Source organism: Hermetia illucens, chromosome 5 (genome assembly GCF_905115235.1).
Source record: "Hermetia illucens chromosome 5, iHerIll2.2.curated.20191125, whole genome shotgun sequence".
NCBI lineage: Eukaryota > Metazoa > Arthropoda > Insecta > Diptera > Stratiomyidae > Hermetia > Hermetia illucens.
The window spans coordinates 29216693-29244178 of record NC_051853.1 but is presented as its reverse complement, the minus strand read 5'-3'; the positions used below and the strand labels follow the sequence as shown (position 1 = coordinate 29244178).

Genomic DNA, 27486 nt, shown 5'->3' with positions numbered 1-27486 from the left:
TGTATAGGGAAACGACTGCAGACATACTTCCGCTTGGTGCTGCGCTCTAAAAGCGGAATGCCTCCGCCGCCGCCCGGATACGTTGACTTTAAAGGAGAACTAGAAACTTTAGCTACTGCCTTCAAACGACTTTTGACATACAACTATTCCGTTTTTGGTGAATATTATGTAAAAGTACTAACAGACAGCGAACACAAAAATGATGAAAAACCAACCGATAATTCCACCACTGCCACAGTTGACAAGGATCAAGCCGGGGAGTCGCCAAAAACATCTCCCACTGACGACACGATTGCCGCTAATGGACCAGACACCAATACAAGCACTTAAAATGTGATGGGATCAATGTTTGGGGAAAATTTATTGCTGGACAATAAAACTTAAGTTCACCCACTTATTGTTCCGAACATGTAAACCTGATGATAATATTTTTTGCTACCCCGAAAGACGTTTCCCAGGTCCGGGTAGCAAAGAATGTGTCTGAATGTATTCAAATAGCAACACAACCAACCGCATACAAACAATATATAAACATTTTTCTAATCGATTTAACATAAAGTATACACAACGGAAGGGAGCTCTTAGAGAAGGGGAGTGAGATATACAATGTATTCAGCTGTACCTAAGTACCTACCTAGTGATAATTCACGGCCGGGCACGTGCATTCAGGAAAGAATGCATTTTCTGGATAGCACGTTCGCATTCCGAGTTTAGATGTATTTGTGCAACGGGAGCGAGCTGGTGACGATAAAATGAAACAGAAATTGTAGACAGAAATATTTTAACACGTAGCAATTAAAACATTTTGACTTTTTTGATAAACTGATCAATATATATTCCAGTATTTGAAAATGATATAAATAAAATAGTTTATTTTAATTATGTAGTAAGTTACAAGAAATATTTACAAGATTGATGTGATTTTTTCGAATTCTGTTTATTAAAATTTGAAACAGACTGTAATGGTTTTATCTCTACGATGAAAATAATACTCGGGTCCTTCAGATAAGTATTATTTACTACATTGATCAAAAAGTCCCTGGAATTCATTAAAAAATAAACAATACCTGTTTATTGTTGAAAATCGATATTGTCCCCATCGACTGCAATGCACTTATGCCAACGCTTGATCTAGTCCTCGAAACATTTTTGAAACTCCATATCCCCCACGGACTATGCCATACGCAAGCTGAACTTCACGAGAAACTTTGCTGTGGACCTTCCAACCAGGGCAAAGTGGAAGACCGGCGGCGTGTTGTAAGATTATGACACAGTATTCTTTACGGGCGGATCAAAGATGGCCTGTGGAGTCGGCGCGGGGGTTTTCTCGAATACACACAGTGTATCCAAGTCGTATGGCCTCCCAGGTTTCGCCAGTGTATTCCAGGCGGAAGTACTGGCTGGAGCGAGGTTCGAGCCCCAAGCGTAACATAGCCATTCTGACAGACAGCCAAGCGGCCATCAGGGCCTTGTACTCAGCGACAACATCTTCCAAGCTGGTGGGGCAGTGTAGAGACGCGCTGAACCGTCTGGGCGGTACGCTCAAGGTCACTCTCCTCTGGGTTCCCGGGCATAGGAACATAGAGGGGAATGAGCGGGCCGACGGATTGGCCAAGCAAGGCTCTCTCTTAGCAGTCCTTTGGCGAATACAGTCGGGGGCCGAGTCTACTCGCACCACCTAGCAGCGGCGGGCATAAGATGGCGAAGGCTTACGAGCTGTGCCAAGTCAAGGAGAATTTGGCCCGCTTATAACATAGCCCTATCACGAGAGTCCCTGTGCCAGACGCGTGCAAATGCATTCAAGATTACGGCGGTCTGAATGGGGCACTGGCCTCTATGGGACCATGGCGCTAGGCTCGACATACCCTACAATTCGCATTGCCGAAGCTCCGGAGAAGGAAGGGAAACCTTCATGCACTTTCTCTGCGATTGCCCAGCTCTGGCTAGAATCAGTCAGGGACACTGGGTAAACCATTCTTTGGGGACCTCAGAGAGATTTCTAGCTGCAGGATGGAAGAGCTGCTTTCTTTCGTGAATGCTACGGGCTGGCTCTGAAGATCCGAGCAAGCTGGACTCTGCCTCCCTGCTCCCTGCTGGCCATAACAACAGTTACGGTCTTAGGAGTTTGTGGCATCAAAACGGCGCACCAAAGCGCTAATTGGTCTCCTCGGAGCGGCCACTGATACCTACCTACCTACCCATATTAGGTATCTCCATTAGGGCCATCTTCTATTTTTCCATTATCTCCTCTCGGCTACTGAAACGCGTTGCTCTGTGGTTTTTTGATTCAATTGAAGAGGAAGAAGTCACACATTGGGCCAAATCAGGAGAATTCGGTGGTTTCTTCGGTCTCGGCTCATCCGACGCACGCCATTCACTCGCTTGATACCTGGATTGCGTGTCGTCCTCATAAACCCACGTCTCGTCACCAGTAATGATGCGTTTGGTGAACGTTGGGTCAAAATCAGCCATGAAAGTCATGTCTTTGGCGATATGCGCACGGTCCTTCTTTTCCATGAAATTTAAATCTTTTACCACAAACTCGACTGCAACACGACTTAGACCCAAGTCCTTCACCACAATGCTTTGAACGGATCCAAAAGAAATGCTCAAATCCTCTGCGATCTCTCTAATGGTTAATTTGCGGTTTTTGGCCAACATTTCCTCACTTTGTCAACGTTTTGTTCGGATTTCGTTGTCGATGGTCTGCCGCTACGCTCATCATCGGCAATGCATTCACGACCTTTTCTGATCCGTTCGTGCCACTCGAAAATGGCTGTTTTCTTTAAAATGTAGTTGCCGAAACACTTTCCCAACATTTGCAAAGTTTTCGTACCGTTGAAATCGGTTTTAACACAAAATTTAATACAAACTCGTTATTGCTTATTCAAATCCATTTCAAAAATTCTCGAAAATCGTGAACACGCTCAGAGACACATGTACTCAACTCGACGTAACTTTCACTCAGGAGGAATACATGAGGGCTGGCAAGATCACTGTCTTGTACAGTAAGAGCTTTGACCCCTAAGCTGAAATAGGCTCTGTTGGCTGCCAACAACCGTGCGCGGATTTCATCCTCGTAGCTGTTATCGGTTGTGATTTTCGACCCTAGATAGGGGAAATTATCAACAGCCCCAAAATTGTAGTCTCATATCTTCATTCTTCCCGTTTGACCAGTGCGGTTTGATGTTGTTGGCTGGTTGGTTTTCGGTGCAAACGTTGCCACCATAGATTTTATCTTGCGTTCATTGATGTGCAGTCCAAGATCTCGCGCCCATTGCCGTCTGCTCGATCTGGATGAAGGCAGGTTGTACATCTCGGATCATTCTCCCCATGATGTCGATATCGTCAGCATAGGCCAGTAGTTGGGTGGATTTAAAGAGAATCGTACTCCTCGCGTTAACTTCAGCATCACGGATCACTTTCTCCAGCCAGATGATGGAAAAGTGCTGCAACCAAAAAAAATATGCAAGGTCTGTTAAGCACGGTGGCGAGTATGTTGTTTTAGGCGTTTGGGGATGCATGAGAGCAAAAGGAGTTGAAAATATGCATATAATCGACGGTACATGGACCAATATTAAGACTGGACTAGTTATGTTCATTAGGAACGCCAGGTGGGGCAGCTATACGCCACCCACCTTAGCAGGGGCGGAAATCCAGCTGGCATAAACGATCAAGATTTAGGAGTACATTTTGACTCCAAACTAACGTGGAAGCCCCATATCCAGGAACAGTATCAAAAATCCTGCAGATTGCTATGGTGCTGTAGCTATGCAATAGGTAAGACCTGGGGACTTTCACCAAAACAGATACATTGGATGTATACATCCATAATAAAACCCATTTTGCTAACAGCAAGAAGCTGCTAACGCAAATTTAGAGGCCTGGTTGCCTAAGTATTACTAGAGCAATGAGTATACACCGACTGCGGCACTTGAAGCTACCCCTCATTCACTTGGAGGTGAAACGGAAAGCGTCCAACAACGCATATAGGTTCGATACCATTGGAACGTGGAAAGGCGGCCAAACATACGGTCATGCTTCTATCCAGAAATCCCTTAACAAACATCCGGTAGCTCTGATGCCGGCCGGACCATATGGTTTCCAGATTCGTCTTTGAAAAGACATATACTGTCGTAATCACTAAAAGAGAAGAATGGTCGATAAATGGCCATGAATCTTTTGAGATTGCAGACTTAATAACCTTCACCGACGGGTCAAACTGGCCCGACCCTTAGAAAAATGACGACCCATATTCCAGGCGGAGATATGTGCCATTTCATTGGCAGCAGAAAAATGTCTGCGATAAAAATGGAGAGGTCGCACCATTCGAATCTGTTCCGACAGTTATATCAAGCCAGTTGGTATGGAGTTGTCATCAGGTGCTGCTGAAACTTGACTGACTGAACGAAACATTCTTGATGTGGGTGATGGGGCACTCGAACATCGCTGGTAATAAGGAGGCTGACAGACTCGCTCGCGAAGGGTCCTTATCCATAATGGTAGGGCCCGAACTAGCTTTTAAAATCCGGTCATCCACTGTCAAGTCTACTGTTAAAGGTGAAATTGCAAGGATTCACGCAGCCAAGTGGAGAAATTTGAACTCCTGTTGGCAGGCGAATATCCTTGTGAAAGAACCTGGAGTCACCAGAGCGGCATTTTTGTTGTCCCTTAAGAAGTGGAACTTGAAGACCCTAGTAGGGCTTTTAACGGGACACTTCTCCTTAAACTACCATATGAAAAAAAAACAAATTCCGTCGCGCGTCCATCCGTTCTGTTGCTTAAGTGCAAAATTAGCTTTTGTAAATCTGGAATCTGGAATTGTTGTTTTTGTTTTTTGAAGAATAAACACGGATACAAAATTGCAATTACGTTGATGTTCTGTAACTAATATTTCAAGTCAAAAGTGGCAGCATGAATATAACCAGAAGCAGAACCAGATGCAAGATGGCCGCTTCTTTATCAAGAATTTAATAAATAAAAATAATTGAAATTTGGACCATCTCAGATTTAAACACTTCTAGAGACGAGTCGTCCGATAATCGACACTTTTCTCAATTTAATTAAGGTGTAATCACAATTATTGTGACGTTGATAATATTCTGTGAAACAAGATTTTATCATCTCATTACGCATTGCAGAAAAAAACCCATCATCATCTGAAGCTTAATATAATTTATTATATTATAAAATGACAATGCTGAATGTTATTTTCATTTCTTTTATGCTGTATAAATTGGTTGGTAAAAATTGGAAGTTATCGATGTCTTATTTTTCTTTTCTACTCCTTCAATTTAATGTTATTTTTATAAATAAAATACATTTCAGGTTGGTAAACTCATCATTACACTTATTCACTAAGAAAAGAAAACTGAAAGTAAATTAAAAGAAAATTTCATTGGGTCTTTTTACGAAACACAAAAATCACACAAGAACCTGATTTTCATTAGGAAAATGATATACATGCCTACGTATATATAAAGTTACACCAAAAACAGTTTTGGAAAGTTTAAAAAAATGTTCCATGTAAAATTGCACAAAATATTCATTGTATTAGGTATTATAAATGGTTTGTTTACGATGGCACTATACGCGAATCATTTCATGAATTTTTTTTTTAAATATCTAATATTATCATTTTGTTTTATAAAAAGGAATTTGAGTGTCTTTTTTGATATCCATGATCACATCATAATTCAAAAATGAACTAAAATAATAATTTCCGAAAATTATCGCGCTACACCCAATATTTGATCTGACAAAAAACTATAGAAAATGACAAAAGGATTTCATGAGTTTGATCTAGAGTTTTCCTTGCTCCAATGCAATCATAACTTAAGAATCTTCATTCAATACAACCCATCGATATGAAAATAAAAATATAAAACGCCATTACATCTCTCGCTAAGTAGAAATTTCATTGTGTTTTTCTACCCTCGTGACAGGAATTCCAAAATATAAAGCAAATAAAGTCATTCAAGCGAAAATTAAAAAAAATAATTCATTTCAAATTAAATACACAATACTTTGAAAAATCTAACAAAAATAAAGATGTTTCCACTTAATCTACATGAAAAATGTACGTTTCTTTCGTTAGTACGATTGTTTTGTCTTATAGCATGATAACATTACTCGAGAATATCTAATCACTATTCTCTATCTTACTTTTATATTAGTACCAAATCTTGTTTGGTCACAAGTTTTAGTTACTCGATTTACTTCACTTCCATATAAATGCTTTAATTACAAAATTATTTATAGTTACACTTAAAATTAAAGCGTTACGCTAATGTACTGTACTTTCTTTGACTTATTCACTATTTACATTGTTTTGTACACTGTCCATATTCGGAATGTAGTCCATAGCCATCAGACATGCAAACACTGTCATAACCATTTTGGGTTTCACTTCGGTGATATCCTCGGGTAAGGCGTAGACACGTGCACCAATTTTACGCGCCATTGAGATGGCATATTTTGCATTTGCGAGGTTATCCTATTGAAAACAAGAAAAATATATTAAAAATGTTTTGTATTTAAATTCTTCCCATAGATTTTTCAAGCATTACAAATGAAGCGGAGTACTCATTGATAATTTCGTCAATCGTGAAAGAAGAATAAAGGTTTTTGTTGTAGCAGAGTGATAGTTGCCGAGTGTATGCTAAAATTAGCCAAAATCTTTCTCGCCACTATGCCAATGTGTATCATCTTTTCTTGGCTACCTTATGTCAGCTAGATTCAAAGGACCGCATGTGCTAACAGAGCTCTCCAGCTTTGTCTGATAAATGGTAGATCCCCATTAAGTACGCTGTAGCGTGCAGTGCTGTCCGACTACGTGAGTCCAAAATAACATTCTAGCCTCCATCCTCGTGAAGCAATGAGTAACGCGCTGAACAGTCTGGACAACACGCTCAGGGTCACCTCCGTCTGGGTTCCCGGTCTTAGGAACATAGAGGGAAATAAGTGGCTTAGGAACTCGCTAAGCGGGGCATTGCTTGGCAGTCACTTGGTAAGCAGTATCTGTGCCTCGCTAGCGACTGGGACAAGAGGGAGAAACTCTCAGGCACTTTCTTTGCGATTGTCCAGTTCTAGCTAGAGCCAGGCTATGGATACTAGGCAAACCGTTCTTTGAGAACCTCAGAAAGATCTCTAGCTGCAGGGTCAGAAAGTCGCTTTCCTTCGGGATTGCTACAGGCTGGCTCTGAGGATCTGTGTTGGCTGAATTTTTCCCCCTTGTTCTTACCACAGTAGTTATGGTCTTAAGAGTTTTTTGTAGCCAAGCGGCAAACAAAAGCTTCTCCGTGCATGGAGAGCACTCTTTTACACTCTTCATAAATTCCACATTTCGTTTTTAAAAAAAATCCGCCAGACAATCAATGCTAATGTTTGAGAGAGCGATAGATTTTTGCTAGACCCGTTTGTTACAAACCAACAGAATTTTCACCGTTGCTTTTCCCCTTTCGTGGCGAGTTCGAATAAGCCACGGAGAGCACTGGCGGCATCATTTAACTGCTCGCATTAAATTTATTTCGAATGTTGTTAACCCCGCTGCGCCACATCACTCCGCCCCCAGATGAAACCTAGGGGTTTCAGCGACTGAGCCCGGAACTGCGTTCCCCATCATTCCGCGAAACGAACGCGACGATGTTTTGGGGTGGACACGGGCTTCAGCCTAGATAAGGAGACCGCCTTTTTGTGTTCCCAGATCTCGAGCTGACCAGGACGTGCGTGCACGTGTCCAGTCCCTTGGGCGCGCAGGCAGGTGCAGACGAGTGTCGGGTGAGAGGTGTGGCTTTGATGCGTCGAAGAATGTCCCTCAGCAGGCGCAGCAATCCCGACTCTGTGAGATCCGATCTCTTGTCGAAGACCGGATCACTTGGGAGCCTTCGATTCTCGCCGTATACCAGCTCCGCGGGGCTGACAGCAAACTCTTCTCGGTGAGTTGTTCGTAGGACGAGAAGGAAGACTTGAGTCCAGCACGGATCGTCGCGTGCCATAATGACGGAGTTCAGCGTCCGGTGCCAGCGTTCTAGCATCCCATTAGATTGCGGGTGGTATGCCGTAGTCCGCTGGCGTTTGAAACCCGGAAGTTTGTCTAACTCCGAGAAAAGGGTGGACTCAAATTGCATTCCCTGGTCAGTGATGACCACTGCAGGAACGCCAAAGCGAGGACCCACTCTAGACAGGGGGATTCGCCACAAGATAGCGCCGTAATGTCCTTCAGAGGTATTACCTCAAGCTACCGCGTAAACGTGTCGATGATTGTAAGGCAATATTTGAAACTGTGCGAGTCTCGCAAAGGGCCTACCGTGTCAAGGTGTATAGTGTGGAACCGCTTGGTAGTGCGGGGGGGTTTGATACTCCACATGACTATATTTGATGAAAAAAATGTTAACACCCCACTTTTGCATGTATAAGGGACCTCCCCCTTAAATTCAACGTAAAAGGATGTAACTCACTGTATGCGTGAGCGTCCACAGTTCCCACCTTTCTACCAAATTTGATGTCAATCGCTATAACCGCCTCCGAGACAAATGCGTGTGACGGACAGAAGGACAATAAACCGATTTTAATAAGGTTTTGTGTTTACACAAAACCTTAAAAAATGCCGGGACGACTACGCGCATGAAATCGAGGAACTCGTGGCGCGAATGCCGCGATTGCATGGAAAGACCCATGACGAAAAGCACCTCAATTAAAATTTGTCCAGCCTTAACTTGTAAAGATATGCGTCTTTTGGGGTCCCACCCTACCTTGGAATACTCTGAACATAATCATTGCCGATGTACCTTAGGATGAGGATCTCAAAGACCGCGCCTAAGGTAGCGCTGACATTCATTAGGTTCAAGGCCTTGTGGTGGACGTGATTCAAACTAATGTATCTTATTTTTTATTTTTATTTTAAATAAGTGATACCAAAAATGGAGGGAACTCCAATGACATATTCCAACACAAATGCAAACGAAATTTACAATGCATCCATAACCTTATTTTCTAAAGATTAAAAGGATGAAGTCAAAGGTCCAAGCTAGCTATTACGATTGCAAATCATTCTAGCCACAGGAGGGTGCGAAAATTATTATAGCATGATTCATGATCACGTATCCTCAAGATTATTGAACAGTCCCAGGCAAAAATCTACCAAAGATTTCTGATGTTGAAGAGATATTAGATTTATATTAAAGAACACTAGGTGATCAGAATAAGGTAAGTAGGGAACGTTATTTTTGAAGAAGAAAGGAATAAACATCCATTGAATTGACTGTATTGTATGGCGATCAGGCTACGATCAGAGTTTGCTGAGAAGTATAGAATGATCGAAGGCTTTAAAGAAGTTGGTATAGACTGTATAGACATCTTTTCCATTCTGACAAGTTTAGTAAACCGAAACAAATTATTGGCTTTAATTAGAATCCCTTCTTTTCCTTCATAATAAAGTATCCAAATCGACCCCAACCAACCAGCTCCGCATTCGATTATTTAAAAGCGGTCTGCTTTCTCCTTTCAAAACGAGTAGAGTATGATAATCTGTCGAAGGTGCATGAAATATTTCTGAACGATAGACTTAACGTCTCATTGAGATTATTAAGAATTTCGGCGAAGCGCCATTTTCCTTTCATCCCGTATATTGTTCGCCAGCCGTAATGAGCAGTCTATCGCTAACGTCTTAAATTGAAACTTTAAAACAACAAAATTTGCGGTAATTTCTGCTGTTCTCATCAAGTTGATGGTGAACACGGCACGACTACTTTTTAGATATAGAGTTGAAATTCTAGCGCACCAAATGCTTTCTTACTTCATTGACCTTATTTCGCACAAAAAGTCGTATCGAAATTAGTCACCGCCCTTATGAAAGTATGTGCATTAAAAGTGTCTTTTTAAACCCTTATCATAATTTCTTTTACTGCGCTTTACAATACAAGTGTTGAACTGAACTGGGAAGGGTAGTATTGGCAAAATATTTGAAAATCGTATTGAAGATCTGAGCACCACATACGGATATGCACCAGTAAAATTTTGTCGATTAAACGTCAAATTACCACAATGAAGTTTATTCAAAATAATCAAAAGTTGAAATACGCACAGCCAAAGATTGATCAAGAACGCTTTTAGCAAAAAGATATAATAAATGAAAAATTTATGCGAAAAAATAACTTACTTCTTCGGTTCCTCCATTCCGGACTAATTCGTAATTTATGCTTCCCTGTTTGATTGCATCTATCAAATCGATCACAATGCGTCCATCGGCTATAGCTGGATCTTGGAAGTTTCTCAAACTCGTTGTCTTGCCAGCTTCTGCCAATTTCTTATTCACCCAAACTGTTATTTCCTTTTCAATAATTGGATTCCCTGTGTTAGCCAGCCGTGATAGAATTGATAGGGTGTAAGCACGCATCAGTTGCCAGATTAAAGCTGAAAACAATTAGAAAATTATATATAATGAAAATTTCAAAAGGGCTGGGAGTGGTTGAATTCACACATACCCAATGTTAATGTTGCATTGCCATCATTTAAATCTTGTCCGGCAATTCCCACGAGCGAGAATTTCAATTGTTTACCCAACTCCACAGCATAATTGCAGTTTTCCAATTTCTCCATAAATTTCCTGAGATGTGAGAAACGTTTGTGCACTCTATTCCAGTTCACAATGCCCGGCTTAATGATATCGAAGAGTTGGAAAATAACTAAGCCGTCGGCTAAATCCGAATACAACCAATTTATGTGCGGTGAAACACCCATTGAGTTCATCCAATTTCGATATGCTGTAAAAGTGTTTAAAGAAAGAAAATTAGCAAAAATGTATATGATAGACGTGCATTGTTGGTATTTCTATTACACCACAGTCAACCATTAAATGTGCTTCTGAAGAGCAAATTGTTAAAACATAGATTAATGAAAAACCGGAAAGAAAAGAAACAATTTCTTCTACAGTGGGCGTAATGCGTTCAAATGCACTGTAATATATTTTTTTTTTAGAATGCTCTGATTCCAAGAATTTTAATCATATAAAAACGCCGTTTTCAAAGTAATTCCCTATGACTGCACATTACTCTTTTGCATAGTTATCATGGAATTTGCCATCATTAGTCAGACCACCTAGAGCTTGGTATCATTATAGGCTTAATTTTTGTACACAATTCGTTCAGAAGCAGTTATATATAGACAATGGGTAGAGGGAATTTCTTTTTTGTTTCATCATGCCAGTGACTCCTACATTTTCTTTAGAATTGTGAATTATGCATAATATCAAAATGTATTGAGTAAATGTATTTGAAAGAACTTGAAGACGGGGAAGGAGGGATAATGAAAAAAGTTGAAAATGCAAACCGAATTCAAGGATGAAGAGCGAAAATGGTCATCGGGACCTTCATAAAACATCGCCAGGAAATACAATATAACGAGAAGCAGCGTTACACTGTCTATAAAAGCATCGAGCAAATGGCGCGAGATCTTGGGCTGTACATAAATGAAGGTAAGACAAAATATATGGTGGCAACGTCAGCTCCAAAAACCAACCAACATCAAACCGTACTGGTCAAACGGGAAAAATAAAGATGAAGAAGGGAACAAGTTGTTCCCGAAATATCGATATTTGCATAATAAAATCACTACTAGACTACTACTTGACGGAGACGGTGTTGTTTTAATTTCTATATAGGAGACTACAACTTTGAGACCGTTGGTAATTTCTCCTATCTAGGGTCGAAAATCACAATCGATAACATTTACGATGACGAAATCCGCACACGGTTGTTGTCAGCCAACAGAGCCTATTTCAGCTTATATAAATTATTCCGCTCGAAACGTCTCACCATAGGATCAAAACTCTTACTGACAAAACAATGATCTTGCCAGTCCTCATGTATTCCTCAGACTTGGGTTCTTAGCAAGAAAAATTGCGAACTCTTGGTCACGTTCGAGAGAAGAATCCTCTGAAGAATTTTCGTCCCCCTACATGAAGACGGACGATTCCATAGCCTTCATAACGACGAAATTTATGAACGATACCATGACCATCAGATTGTGTATAAAATCCGGCTCAATAGGTTGCGGTGGGCGGGTCACTTAATCCGTATGTATGAGGATGATCCAGCCCGGAAAGTGTATAAGGGCAATATCTATGGTAGAAAAAGAAGACGAGGCAGACTCTGCCTGAGATGGAACGATGGCGTAGGCCAGGACGCCAGACAGCTTTTAGGAATATCGAATTGGTGGACCGCGACTCAAAACTGGGATGTCTGGAGTTCCTTATTAAGGCAGGCCTAAACCGAATACCGGTTGTTACGCCGCTGATTATTATTAATATACTATTAGTAAATATATATGAGCAGAAACCGGAATGGGACATCTCTCGAGGATTAGATTTCACATAAATATTTTACACAAAACCTTAAAAAGGGCTGGGAAGAAGTAGATTCTTCATAAATGGGACTTTAATATTTCACGCGAATGTCAATTATGACGTCAGCATCTTATTTGCATGGCTTTGGAAGCAGTTAATTCGCGCGAAATTGCTTAGTTTGAACTACTATAACTTTGGCGTTAATGGCCAGATTTCCATGAAATTCAAGTACAAGACTATGATCTTGCCAGTCGTCATGTATTCCTCGGAAACTTGGGTTCTTAGCAAGAAAAATTGCGAACTCTTGGCCACGTTCGCATTTTGGCCCCCTACATGAGGATGGACGATTCCGTAGCCTACACAATGACGAAGTCTATGAGCGATAACATGACCGGTTGTGGATAAAATTCGACGCAAAACTGGGATGTCTGGAGTTCCTTATTAAGGCAGGCTTAGACCGGATGACAATAAAAATGAAATACAGTAATTATTGGCAAGACATAAGGAATCGGGATGGGAAATAAAACTTGTTTGCTTTATAAAAATGTAAAATTACATTAATTCCGATGAAAATAAATTCTGAAAACGATGGCGAAATGTTAGAAACTGCCTTGATGCCATATTTGATATGTTTCAGCGAGACAATTCGTCATTTTAAGTTTGGAAGCACACTAAAGATTGATTTCTGTCAAAGACTCATCCATCAAAGGAGTAATCTGGGAAGAGTCCAGTATTAAATTCGACGAAGAACTTGACCTTGGCCAAAAGTGTTAGGCACCCCTAGAAAATGTTGATACATTGAAAAGTTCAAATTACTTTCACAAATACTTGAGATACAACCTAAGCCAACACCGTTTCATGTAGAAGAAGACAACATGAAATGCTTATGAAGATAGTACAAGAGAGGTAAAGCTCAAAGCAGATGTTTTAAGTTTTGTCTTGATGATGTGTTATCAATTTGTATTTGCTATTGTTAGTGCAAGCACGTGGCGTTTTGTTGCTTTTAAGGTTTTGTGTAAAACAAAACCTTATTAAAACCGTTTCACTGTCTGTCTGTCACACGCACGTTCCTCCAAAACGGCTAAACCGATCCGAACGAAATTTGGTGAACAGATGGGAACTATGAAATCCCACGCACACCACCACATAGTCGTATAGGGTATCAAATGAAAGGTCTGATATTAGTTTTGTCGTGAATTGCAAAGTGCGCGAGTGAGGAGTCAAAATGTACGCACTATGAGATAGGACTCATTTTCGGAAACTACCCAAACTAAAAATCCGAAAAAAATCAGGGTGGTGCGCTTAGATGAAATCTAGGACACAAAATATGTCCCATTCCGATATCTGCTCAAATAAACTTATTATTAGTATACTACCAACTTTTACAAATTTACTGAAAACTCCCCTTATTTTCATCCTAGGAGGACAATCACATAGAGGACAGTCCCGTGCATACACATGCCAAGTTTCATAATAATTAACCAGGATAATTGACATTCGAAATATTAAAGTTCCATTCATGAAGAATCTACTTCTTCCCAGCCTTTTTTAAGGTTTTGTGTAAACACAAAACCTTATTAAAATCGGTTTACTGTCTGTCTGTCCGTCACACGCATTTTTCTCGGAGACGGTTATAGCGATTGACACCAAATTTGGTAGAAAGGTGGGAACTGTGAACGCTCACGCATACAGTGAATTACATCCTTTCACGTCGAATTTAAGGGGGGGTCCCCATACATGCAAAAGGGGGGCGTAAAATTTTTTTTCATCAAATATAGTCATGTGGGGTATCAAATTAAAGGTCTCGATTAGTACTTTTCAAAGCCGATCTTAGTTTTGACATTCGTTGGAAGGGTGGGGAGCGCGGGGGGTTGAAAGTGATCACTTCTTTAAGGGGGCCATTCTCAGAAACTACCAAACCGAAAAATCTGAAAAAAATCAGAAGGCTGCCACTATATGGTGCCCGGGCTCCGAAATACCTTCCATGCCGATATCTGTTTAAATAAAGTTAATAATAGTATATTACTACAATTTTTTGTAATTGGTTAGAAACCCCCCTTAAGTTCATCCTAGTACCATGCAATTTTGTAGTGATATAGGCTATAATATAGAGCATAATCTTACCAAGTTTGGTGGAGATCGCACTATTACTAACAAAGTTATAATACCTCAAATTTGTTGGTTCTTTGAAAATTGAAGACTATGAATGTCAATATCACCGGAAAGTGGATACTCTCACATAATATATGGATATATTACGTGCTACGTACTATGAAATACACAAAACCTTTCGTACCTGAAGCGTCCAGCTTCCGGTTTCCCGACTTGTTTTATATCTGTTGTAGGTTAAATTCTTCGCATTTGCTAATAATATTAAACTCAAAGTGTGAAGCGTATGAGGTTGACTATTATCAATACAGGGATTTCCATCAGATGATTTATTTAAATTGCTTTCTAAAAACTAGAGGACAATGGAATTTTTAACTATGTGACACGGAACTGTCATGCACTCGTCGCTCCTCACATCTTTTTCACAAGCGGGGTCGGGTCGTCGTGATCGACTTCGCCATTTTATTTTATCAAACGCTTGATCTAGACGTAATCGCGACGCTTTTAAATCCCCATCCAGCGTATCAACCCACCGTTGTTTCGGGCGGCTTTTTGGTTGCTTACCATTGACTCCGATGTTCAGACCAATATTGGCAAGTGAATTCTCATTAGCGCGAATTACGTGACCATACCATCGAAAACGCTTTACTCGCAGTTTTTCCTCGATCGGTGCAACCCCATATCGCGGATATCCTCATTTCTATAATACATCATGCTATATCTTCGTTTCCATTACCACAAGTCGTCTTTCATTGTCTTTTATAGTCGGCCAACACTCAGAACTATAGAAAGCGGCAGACGGACGACATTGCGACAAATCTTAGATCTGAGTCGTGCGCTGCTACGCCGATCACTAAGAACACCAGTTGTGGAATGCCACTCCATTCAGGTCGCATTAATACTCGACGCAATTTCAAAACGCAGTTCTCCATTGGCTGATGACATTGACCCGAGATATTTAATTCGCTCAGTTCTGGGCAGGTTTGTTGAAACTGACAGCACTAAGCAATTTAAATATCTCGAGTCAATGCTATCAGCCAATGGAGAACTGCGTTATGCTTCTCACATAGGGAAACACAAAACCTTTTATATCTGAAGCATCCAGCTTTCTGTTTCCCGACTTGTTTTGATTAGGTCCGATTGTTGTGCAAAATAAACAACACCCGGACAATCAAATACTAACTTAAATTGATTTCTCCCAATAACATAATTCGGCTCCAAATTAGTGTCCTTTTCTTTTGAATGTTTTGTGTGAAACAAAACCTTATTAAAATCGGTTTGTTGTCTGTCTGTCGGTCACACTCATTTTTCTCGGAGGCCGTTGTAGCGATTCACACCAAATTTGGTGGAAAAGTGGGAACTGTGAACGCCTACGCAAACAATGAGTTACATAATTCTACATCGAATTTAAGAGGGGATCCCCATACGTGCAAAAGGGATGTGTAATTTTTTCACCAAATATAGGCATGTGGGGTATCAAATGAAAGGTCTCGGTTAGTACTTTCCAAAGCCGGTCTTAGTTTTGAGATTTGTTAGAAAGGTGGGGAGTTCGAGGGTCGAAAGTGATTATTTATTTAACGGACCCATTCTCAGAAACTACCCAACCGAAAAATTTGAAAAAATCAGGAGGCTTGCGCTATATGGTGTCTAGGCTTGTCGCTTCTTTGCAAATTCAAGACTGAAGGTGGATATTCTCACATAATATATGCATGTATTAGGTGCTTCGGTTTCCCGATTTGTTTTTTCTTTCATTTATTTGTTTTTAAATGTTTTTTGATTTTTCAAATGGTTTTCTCGTCAGTATACTTTATGTTTTCATTAATTTAGTACAATACAAGCAGTTCTCACAAAAGCGGGTGCGTCAAAACGAATTGTGCCCAATGTAGTACGCTTCAACTACAAAACCGTAAATATTATACCAACTCATTTACTTCTCTTCCGAATTTTCTGCTGAATGCCAGACGTTAAACAGGTGCATGACGGCTATTTCAAATTGATTTACAATTGGCAAATTTGTTTTTGGTATGTACAATTACTACTTTCTTAATTAGCGATACAAAAGCTAACCGACTACAAATACTCGCTAACTTTTCCTTAACAACCAATTGTTAAGAGTATTACAAAAGAAGTGCTAAAAAATGCATACACGCTTTTTTCTTAATCAATACGAGTAAGATGCCACTCGTACTTACTTTTTTCCTCTCGGGTCTCTTCAATTGTTTCGAGACCTTCAATCTGTTCCGGTTTGTCTAAACCCGGATGATTGTTGAAAAGATTCGCAACGAAGGCTAAGTTCAATTTATAGACACCATTCACAACATCTTGTGGCGTTAAGAAACTGCGGCAATTCAATTTAGCGGCTTGCTGTAGCATGATTTCAGCCCGTGCTATCAGGTCGCGTTCCTGTAAGAGAACAATTGAATGATATGTGAATAAAGTAAGCGAAGGTACTGCAGACGATCAATGTGCGTATGCAAAACATTCAATACGAGATATTCAACTTTCTGTATAGTTTGAGTGGATTGTGAAGTATTTCTCTTCAGATTGAAAATAAAATATTTTTGTTTTACAAAAAGGCCTTATTCTGCAATGAATTTCTGTGGGTTTAAATACAGTGGGTTCACTGTATTGTATCGAATTGCAAATAAGGAAATAAAAATGTTCCGAAGTTAATATTAATTTTGAATTTCATATCATCAATATTCTCAAAAAGAATATAGTAAAGCAAAGAACATCGAAACAAAATCATCGAATTATCATAAATTTCATTCCAATCAATCATCTCAAACTTCCAAAACAAAAAAAAAATGTGTAAAATGTTCATAATAAACTTACCCTCAAGGCATCCATATTCACATTGGCATCATTCGGAGCTATCTGTTTAAGTAAATGTGTGTAGATTTCTGAATCAACAATATCGCTCTGGAAATTTGTGCATCGACGCGATATTCCGGCTTTCTCCAGATGATGATTAACCCAACGTAAAAGGATCGCTTCGGGTGATAATTTCATCAAATCTTCCAAATGTTCACCGTCATACAACAAGCCTGCCAATCCTGGACAACTATCTAACGTAATATGACTAAACAGACCGATTCGAATAATTTGCCATAGAAGACCCAGCACAAGATGTGGTTTGCCTTTGGCCAAATCATGAGCATCAATATTCACTATATTGCATCCGATCGCCTGTGATGAGACTAGAGCTAGGGTAAGATTTTCAAATTCCGTATACACCGTTAAATTTTTCTTATTTATAGCACGTTCATCAATTGTATCCGGGCATGAATGATTGATAATTTTACATAGTAAAATTCCATCTTTGATCTTCTGGTAGAGTGCTTTTCCTTCCGAATCAATGGGCAGTAGGTGTTTAAGATCGGGATCGTGACTTAGATTTGAATTTATCCAGTCGGAGAAAGCCAACTGTTCTTCGAGACGGACTGAATGTGTTGTACCTTCTGATGATATACTAGACATGCCACCCAACGTTTCTAGATTCTCTTTTTTCGAAACAACTGTTTTGAATGTGTGACCGATATCTTTCGCCTTTAAGTCAAGACACAAATCCTCGAATTCTTTGTAGGATAATTTGCCCTGATTCGAGGCTCGTTGTTTGTTGGTGAACTCATCGATCATTTCACGAACTTGATATCCAGGTAATTTGAAGCCAACTTGATCGAGTGCTTCTTTGAGTTCTTTTAATTCTATGAAACCGTCGTTGTTCTTGTCGATCTGTAATGAAAGAAATGAATAAAATAAGCTTTCTTTTGAAATCAAATAAAATACATGAATTAATCAATAAACAAATCTATAACCTATAACAGCAGACCGGAACAAAAGTTCATCCAACAAATTGATAGAAATCAACGTTTCTAAAAATTATTATATTCCCATCCGTCTCAACTTTCTCTCAAAAAACCTGCTTCCATTTCACTTTTCAATCTTCTTTTTCTTCAGCCCCTGTCCCGCTCACAAGTGGGATCGGCTCGTCGTGATTGGTTTCGCCATTTGGCTCTATCGAATGCCTGATCTGGGTCCAATCTCGAGGCTTTTGAATCCGCATCCAGCGTATCAAGCCACAGTTGTTTCGGCCTGCCTTTTGGTCGTTTACCATCGACTTCGATGTTCAGACCAATCTTGGCAAGTGAATTCTCGTTAGCGTGACCATACCATCGAAGACGCCTTTCTCGCAATTTTTCCACGATCGATGCAACCCCATATCGCGGATATCCTCATTTCGGATGTGATCAAAACCTGTCGCGCCACTAGTCCAACAACATTTTCCAGCAACATTTTCGTCTCTATTATCGCAAGACGCTGTTCATTGTCTTTTATAGTCGGCCAACACGCAGAACTATAGAGGGCGACAGAACGGACGACATTGCGATAAATTTTAGATTTGAGACGTTCATGGACATGATGATTGATATTGAACCCAGAGCACGAGTTCTTCTGGCACTAAGTATTATCGTAAAGCATGCCAGATGAGTTCGTGTGGCACACGGTCAAACGCTTTCTATAGATCCAGAAATGCAATGTAAAGAGTGCAATGTTTCTCACGGTGTTTCTCCATGAGTACCCGCGCGTTTCTCCATGAGTCAGTAGTTCCATTTCACTTTTCAATAGCCATAACAATTTATCTTTTTAATTTAAAGCTTGGTTGAACATCGTTTTCTAGTGGAGATCCCACATTCTCTATCTCTCTAACTAAAGATAGTAATCTTTTGGTCGTTAATAGGTACAAATCTGGAACATTGAATTATAGACATATTCATTTTGAGACAGGGACAATGCACTATATGATCAGCATAGCGCTCGCCTGGGACATTGCCCTGGTTTAATTCAGGTACTCATTTCTCTAGTACTAATGGGCTGAAAGTCACTAAGCTATTTGGATATACATACATATCTAATACCTTCAAAAAAAGAAAAAACAAAAACTCTTTACCGGCGTTTTACCGTTTACCGGTATTATTATTTTATTGATTCTATGTTACACAGAAATATTACAAAAAAAATATAATAAGTAAGCGTTTATCGCAGCCCAAAAAAAAAACTTGGACATTTCAAGTTATAATTTTATATCGCAACACGTAACGAGATTATTGTTCATAGGGAGATACCGTTATGTTTTGTATTGTATTCAGAACTTCTGGGCTCCCTGAAGTATATTATAACGATTAATTCGTTGCAAGTATCGCGCATTAAAGTGCCGAAAATTAGCAATGAGTAGCTCCTGCGAATCCAATGAGATGATTATTAAATATTATAAAAGCATTCGGAAAATAGCCAAAAAACAAAAAAGCCCACGTTTACTGTTCATTATGCAATAAAAAACTTTAAAGAAAATGGCTCCGCTTCTCGCAAACCAGATGGTAGTCGAGCCGTGAAAATCAATCAAACAAAACAACAGATTTTGTGAAACATTCGAAACAACTCCAAGACAACTCCAGTATCTATTGCAAAGAATGTTGGCACAAAGGTATAATAACGGTACATCCTAAAACCATTCACATTTTTCTGCATAGAGGGGGATTTAAGGCCCTATACTACGAAGAAGAAGCCATTGCTTTCCCAATGAAATATTGAAAAAAACGAATTGAATATGCTCAAGACTTTGTTAATAAAGCGGAACTATGGAATACCGTTACTTTTTGCGACGGGTCTAAATTCAACATTTTCGGACAAATGGCCTCCAATTAGTATGGAGGAGGATGCCCACTGCTTAAAAAGATCGTAATACCAACAGTTGAACACGGCGGTGGCAGCATCATGATGTGTTGACATCTAAAGGACCAGGATTACTGCGGATAATCCAAAATAACGTCACTAAAGTAGATTAATAATGATATATTACCATATTTATTGTAAATATATTTTTCAGAAACAGCCTGGAAGTCTCCCTTAAATTATACCATAGAGCATGATATTACCAAATTCGGTGCAAATCCCACTATTACTAACAAAGTTATAATAAGTCAAAGTTGTCTGCAAATTTATTGCAATCCAAAGCTGAATGTCAGAATGACACTAAAGAGCACTTTTGTGAGCTCCTGCGAATCAAACTGAAACCTCAAAGACCTACTATGCTCAACCCGATGACAAAATTATGGAAAAATATAATAAAATGAAATCTGAAACGAGTTAACAATCATAGGCGTTCAATTTACAATCAATTTTTGAAGCAACATCAGAAACGCTTCAACTGATTTTAGAAAGTCCCTAACATGTCTAACAAAAATTCTCTTTTTAAAAATGTTCAATACCAATGTCAAGATATAACAGCTGTGAACAACTGATAAAATTTTCCAATGATCGAAAAATTAGAGCAACATCGCAACTGTTTTCTAAAAATTTCTAAGCTAGTTAACTATAAATATTATAAATAAATGAACAGAGGAAACAGAGGAAAAGTGTATTGATTACGTCAAGATACATACATAATATACAGCAGGAACTGACTCATTGATTTACGCAGAAAAAGCATAATGTCTATATTGTACATTCTAGTTAGTCATCCCATATATCGATTATGCAAGAATCATTTATATATGAATAGTGATAAAAATATCAAAGAATGTGATTAGATAAGGTCTTACGTTTGTATTGAACGTGCATTTTACTTCGAGTATTGAAAATAAAAACTTCTAGAGTTGGGAGTCACGTCTTTTCTTAATATATTCCTCGTGATGGAAACTGTATTCAATCTCCAAATGCATATACAATCCAATGCCTATATTGAAGACTCAAAGTCCTGAATATAAATTCACATCAGACTTTTCTGCTAATGGCAATAAAAAGACTTTTTGCGTAATTGATAATCATAATCAAATTAATAAACTCTCGATTTCAGCTAAACAATTTTATTGAATTGCGCCATTTACAGTATTTCGGGAATCTTTTATTCCTTTCTTTGAAAGACCTCACACTGGAGACACTTAGTTTACATTTTTAAGGTTTTGTGTAAACATAAAATCTTCAAAAAATATAGGACAAACGGTTTCGTCCAAGGCAGAGGCAACTCGTCAGACGCTGCCTCACCTCTGCCCTGGGGGCAGTGTGACCGTAAGTGGCATCAGATGGAAAACGCTCCTTTATATATTTGGAAAAACACGCCAAGGATGTGAATTACATTCATGTGAAACCGCCAATAGTTTGAGCCTAAGTTAGGCTAAAGCTAAATTATTGTTTAGGATAAATGAGGGATCCTAAGTCCATATCCATTTGATGGATTGGTCGGAAAATGGGGGCGAGATGTGGGTATCGCAAGCAAACAGAAAAAGCGGTGGAATGTCAAAAGAGGGCCGGATTAAAAAAAAAAGCATTAACTGACCACCTATAACATATAAGAGAGACAGAAAATTCTCGATACGCACCAGGAATGGCAGATTAGAGATAGAAATAAAAATAATCATCGTTTTAAAAGTGTTTTTCTCGAATCGACCATTTTCAACGGGGAGACAAATTGCTCGAAAGTTACTCACAGATCATTTTTTTGGAATATTTATAAAAATGCAAACCTTTATAACTTCAAAAAATCGTCCCTTTTTTTAAGGTATTGTGTAAACACAAAACCTTATTAGAATCGAGTCGATGTCTGTCTGTCCGTCACACCCAATTTATTCGGAAACGGCTAGACCGATTGCCATGAAAATTGGCAAGAGCGTGTGATCTGTTGTTCCCTTTACATGCAACCAGAGGGGGTCCCCATACATGTGAATGGGGCGTGAAATTTTTTTTTCATAAAATATGGGCATGTGGGGTATCAAATGAAAGGGCTTAATCAGTACTTTTCGAAACTGGGTCTATATTAGATAACGGGTCAAACATAGGGGAGGGCTCAAAATATGATCATCAAAAAGTGTAACAGGTCTCGTTCTCAGAACCTACCAAACCGAAAAATCTGAAAAATATCACAGTACGAAATCTAGGCCGGAAAATACGTCCAGTTCCGATATCTGCATAAATAAAGTTAATGATAGTATATTAGCATATTTTAGGAATTTAGCCGGAAACCCCCCTCAAGTTCAAGAAAATCCAACTATTATTAACAAAGTTATAGGGTTATATCAATATCAATTACTCCAGACAGACATGTGTTTATGTAGGTATATACTATATGCGTGCTAATGAAATTTGCGGGTTGTTAATCCAGACAAATATATTTGTACATTAAACCAGCGGTATTCTACACACGTACATATGTATACTTTTGCGCATGAAGTAAACTGGAAATATAGGTAGGATCAATTTATATACGTGTATGGATATGTACAGTATTCGGTGACAGGCAGTTTGTTTGTTTAGGGTGAAAATAATATATATGTCCGTAATATGTACGCATATCTTGTAGTTTGGAGAAATATGTTGGATTTATAGCTATATAGGAATGGAAAAATGTGTGCAGAAGTTTCTCACATATTATAAGATGAACATAAAACCTTTATACCCGAAGCGCGAGCTCCCAATAATCCGACTTGTTTATTAATGTTTTGTGTCAAAAACTACTAAACCCAAACTTTTGAAAAAAAATCAAAGGGGCTGCCGCTATATGGTGTCTAGGCTCCGAAATGCCCCCATTCTGATATCTATTCAAAAAAAAGTTAATAGTGTATTACTATAATTTTTAGTAATTCGTTCAGCTTCCGATTTCCCGACACACACGACACATTTTTTCATGGAATTGTCCATATACAAGACAATTCCATGAAAAAATGTGTCATTTTTGGATTTTTTCAAATAAGTTCTTATAAAAACATAATAAAGCAAAAATGTTGAATTTTTAGAGGTTTGGCCACTAGTTTTGAGTCTAATGAATCGAATCCCGTTGGAATTTTTACTCTATCTGTTACAGGTGCTAAGAAAAAAATCTCGCCGTTTAAAATACACGTTTTGGTGAACGCCCTCTACAGGAGCCAAAATAAAAGGATAAAACAATTGTTTCGGATACCTTTTGACAAGTACTTCAATGTGCAAAAAAATTTATGTCATTACATAGAATAGTTTTCTCACAATAAATGATTTGAAAAAGTGTTTTTTAAATCCAAAAGTCCCCTTAAAAATGAGGGGAAAAATAGAAAATCTGAAAAATGTTCAGTAGTTTGTGATTCATTCAATTTCGTAATCTATGTATGTGTCTGTGGCGCTTCACCCTGTATAAAAATAATATGGAATTCTAGCAGAAATTCACATTGTATAAGGGAGGGCGCACTGACAATTAGTTTCTAGTAAAATGTTGAAATCTTAATCTTGCTACTTTTTTTTATTTTAATTTGCTTTAAATTACATTACATTATTGTAAACGGCAAAGATTGAGAAAAGCTGCTATCAATGTGAAATATTTCATGGAATCCTAGTTACCAAGTCAGCTTAGAACACGGTAAAGCAAGTGTGATTTTCATATAACAATTGAATGTGTGATTGAATGTCGTAACCCCAATGTTCTCTCTTGATATTGATGATCTCATCACATTTTCATTTAAAGCAATTGAAACATTGTCTTTTAACTAATGAAAACACAGAAAATTGTCTCCATTTCATTTACTTGTTTTTGTACGAAAGGAAGAATCGATTAGTTTTATTTAGAAAACAGGCAAGCCCTTAGAGTTGTCCTCATTATCAGCTCTATCGTTTCCAACTGGAATTCTACTGCAATGTGTTCCACTTTACAAATGATGTAATAGTAACAAGGCGTGATGTTGTGAAAAAATAGAATATTCTCTTGGGAATTTTTTTTTCTCATAACATACTGTACATGTTTTCCATACTCAAAGATACTTTTCTATAGTTGCCTCATGATACCCTCATGATAAAGTTCCGTGGAAAAATACAATGGATTCTTAATGACTGATAAACTATGCCTTTGAGCAAGTTACATTCACAACCATCTTCTGGATATTCCACATAATTCATGGCACCTTGATAACGTAAAAATTTCATATATTCGAAGTGCATTGATCGAACCACAAACAACCGTGACATAGTATACGTGTTGAGGTAGTTAAACAATCAAGTGTTGTCCTCAAATGAATATTTCACATTGCATTAGCCCCGATGCCGTGTACATTGTCTTTTCTTTAATTTTATATTTTTTCACCACATTATATATTATTTAAATTGACTTGAACTTATGGTTTAAGCTTTCAAGCGCCATTAGTGTGTATCTACAACGGAATTGAATTAACGTTAGGTTTATTGTTCTATATTTTGACTTTCTCGAGGAAAGTTCACATTTGAATGAAAAATATGCCTATCATCTGCCAGTCTAAAATTACCATTTTTCAGCTACATATAATAATAATGAAAGTAATTTGTCATCTCGAATGTTGGAGGTGCTGCCTTTAAACGTAAAATATTTTTGAAATGCATGCAACATTTGATTGATATTTGGACTGAATTTAAGCAAATATGGTAAATTCCCTGCAATAACATTTTCTAAATATCAAGATAAAATTTGAAAATTTAACCCAAATTAACTATAAATGATGGTAGAGCAACAGCTATGTTTATTGCCTGCAAAGAGAAATTACGACTTACAAAATCCGCTTGCAGTCAATCACAATAGAAAAGAATAGTAAACTTAATCCGATTTAGCACTTTCGCGCGACGTCTGAATTAAAAACTAATATAATGCATAGATCATAAAATATACATACATACTCTTTAATTCAATATCCGTCAATTCCCCTTTTGTGAAATGACCGTCTCGAATACCGTAACGATTTTTCGGCTGCTATTCAATCGAAAAATCTAGAAATTATTATTTAAAGCGGACTTTTCTGGTGAACCAATTAGATACCCAATCTAATGACTTTGCTCTCATCAACTAATTGTGCGAGTCTAAAAGAGTTTAGGTTGCCTAGAAGGTTGACTTTGCAAACATAGATGTGTTGATGGAAATTGGCCCACTTAAATTTGGGAATATCTTTTTCACGTGCTTAAAGAATGGAATACAGGCCGTCCTATTTGATGTTTCTTCTATATTCTATGTAGGTTCGTGACTTATAGTATTGTGGAGGCCTTTATCTGATCGTTTAGCCGCTCAATATAACAAAAAGTGCTGCTATAGGGTAAGTCCCTATTCTCGTAATTACAACACATAATGTGACTTATCACATCGTCTGCAAACTTTTGATATTGGAGTGCAAAGTTTTATAAGACTTAGATTATTTGTATACAACAAAATTAGTGACGTTTGTGGTCTTTGTATTCAATTCAATTTCAAGGAAGTGCATCAAATCACTTTGTGTTCGAGAAATTACTAAAGATCAACGAAACATTTTGTTTAAACAACTGCTGAAATAGGCCACATGATTGCTAGGTTCTACGAGAAACATACACCAATTTATCTTAGTAAACTAGGTGGAGATACTTAATATTGATTTCATTCTACTTCAAATCAACAGAATTGAGTGATTTGACTTAGAAACTTTTAACAGTCATTGGCAGGGACTTTAGGGGCTTGAAAAAGCTTCAACAATTAGTATGAATAGAATATTCGAGACAGAAAGGGAATTCTGCTATTATTGGAGAGACGTATGATAGCGCGAAATATCATGTGTGCATCGAGGTAAAAACTTATAGAAATTTGAAATCCAAAGTGGAGTTTCACAAGATCCCTTTTTGTCGCCTATACTCTTACTTCTTGTTGTTGATAACATCATTCATGTTGCCTTGTCGGAAGGACGTGGAGCGGTTCGAAGGACCATGATATCTTTTAGCAAACACCTTAAACACCTGCTTAATCCAACACCGAATCATGGCCCTTGATCAAGTAGTTTACGTTGGTAGCGTTGTTTTTGAACTTAATGTTACTCGACACATTAATCGCGCCGCCTTTACTTCTTCTAGAATGTGGAAATTCAGTTACCTCAAGACAAATATCAAGTTAGTTTTGTTCCAAGCCAAAGTTCTCTGTTATATGATAGCTAGATAATGAAAGTTTCTAGTTTGCATCAGCGTAGACATAAATGTCTGCATCTTGCCATGGCAATAATTCTGTGGCCCGACTAAATATTACATCAGTGTATCATTGTCATTTGCCGGTAAAGGCAATGCCAAACACAGGATCCGAAGCATTCAATAAAAACGGTAAAAGTTTGGGTACAACCATCGAAAGTTCCACTTATTTAATGGGCCCAGCAATCGGCAGTCCCTCACCCAATGGAATACTTATGGACTGTTTTAAAAAAGTCTGTGGGAGGTGAGGAAAAGTGTAGGAATTATCGTATGCCTAGGCAGGGCCGTAGAGAGAAAATCTGGGCTCAGGGCGTAAATTGTCCGAGCCCCCTTATTATCCTCTTTTTTTCAATGAAATTTCTATTCGGGGCCCCAAAGATACTCTGGACCCGGAGGGAATCCCCCCTCTTTCTACCCTCTCTCCCTCGGCAGACCGTTGCCCAGGAGATGACAAGAAGTGCTTGAGAAAAATGATGCTGCGACTAAATTGAACTTCTGTCAACTGCACTTTTCTCAGAAAAACAATACTCACTCGGAAGAAATAGAGTGAAAAAATCTGAAAAAAATCAGGACGATGCCTCTATATAACCACCGTGCCTCAAAATACTTCCCATTCTCATTGAGAATATTTGGTAACAGTTCCTTTGGAAGCAAAATAGAAGAGCTTCTCAGCCATATACAAACGTGGTTCTCGAGAAACATAGATCGCGAGTTCAATAATTGTCAAATTTTCAAATGCTGCAAATATTGTATTTAGGGAAATAGAGCAACCTGACACGGTTAGTTTTTCCGAATTATGGAAAACTGATTATGGCGTAATAACTGATGAATAGTTAAATTTCCAAATAAAATATGCCAGTCTAATTGGACTGACGACGGCAGGGTATAGTGCAGTTGTCAGTCTGTAGGCAATCACGACCTGAGTTCGGAATAATCCGAATGTCCTAATTCAAACCGATGCATGTGTTACTAGGCGATTATATATAAAGCCAAGATGATGAAACAATCTTTGATAAGATAGCATTGTCGGTATATGAGGATTTATGAGTGATGTAACTATGCACGAATTCATG

At 38.5% G+C, this 27486-nt stretch overlaps 2 protein-coding genes across 6 annotated transcripts in view; one reads left to right on the top strand and one right to left on the bottom strand.

The window, feature by feature from the left end:
- The window catches only part of LOC119657363 (T-complex protein 11-like protein 1), a 28338-nt gene extending 27456 nt beyond the window's left edge, over nucleotides 1-882 (top strand). For all 4 annotated transcript variants that reach the window (XM_038064245.1, XM_038064244.1, XM_038064246.1 and 1 more), the window contains one exon: nucleotides 8-882. In XM_038064245.1, coding sequence (XP_037920173.1) covers nucleotides 8-330 — 323 coding nt within the window. In that variant the 3' untranslated portion in view covers nucleotides 331-882. The remainder of the gene's footprint in view (nucleotides 1-7) is intronic.
- A 4275-nt stretch (nucleotides 883-5157) lies between these two features.
- LOC119656486 (plastin-1) overlaps nucleotides 5158-27486 on the bottom strand; it is a 60947-nt gene continuing 38618 nt past the window's right edge. For both annotated transcript variants that reach the window (XM_038062811.1, XM_038062810.1), the window contains exons 2-6: nucleotides 17288-18187; nucleotides 16645-16855; nucleotides 10485-10763; nucleotides 10160-10413; nucleotides 5158-6496 (exon numbers count right to left, since the gene is read on the bottom strand). In XM_038062811.1, the coding sequence (XP_037918739.1) occupies nucleotides 6311-6496; nucleotides 10160-10413; nucleotides 10485-10763; nucleotides 16645-16855; nucleotides 17288-18187 (1830 nt within the window). In that variant the 3' untranslated portion in view covers nucleotides 5158-6310. The remainder of the gene's footprint in view (nucleotides 6497-10159; nucleotides 10414-10484; nucleotides 10764-16644; nucleotides 16856-17287; nucleotides 18188-27486) is intronic.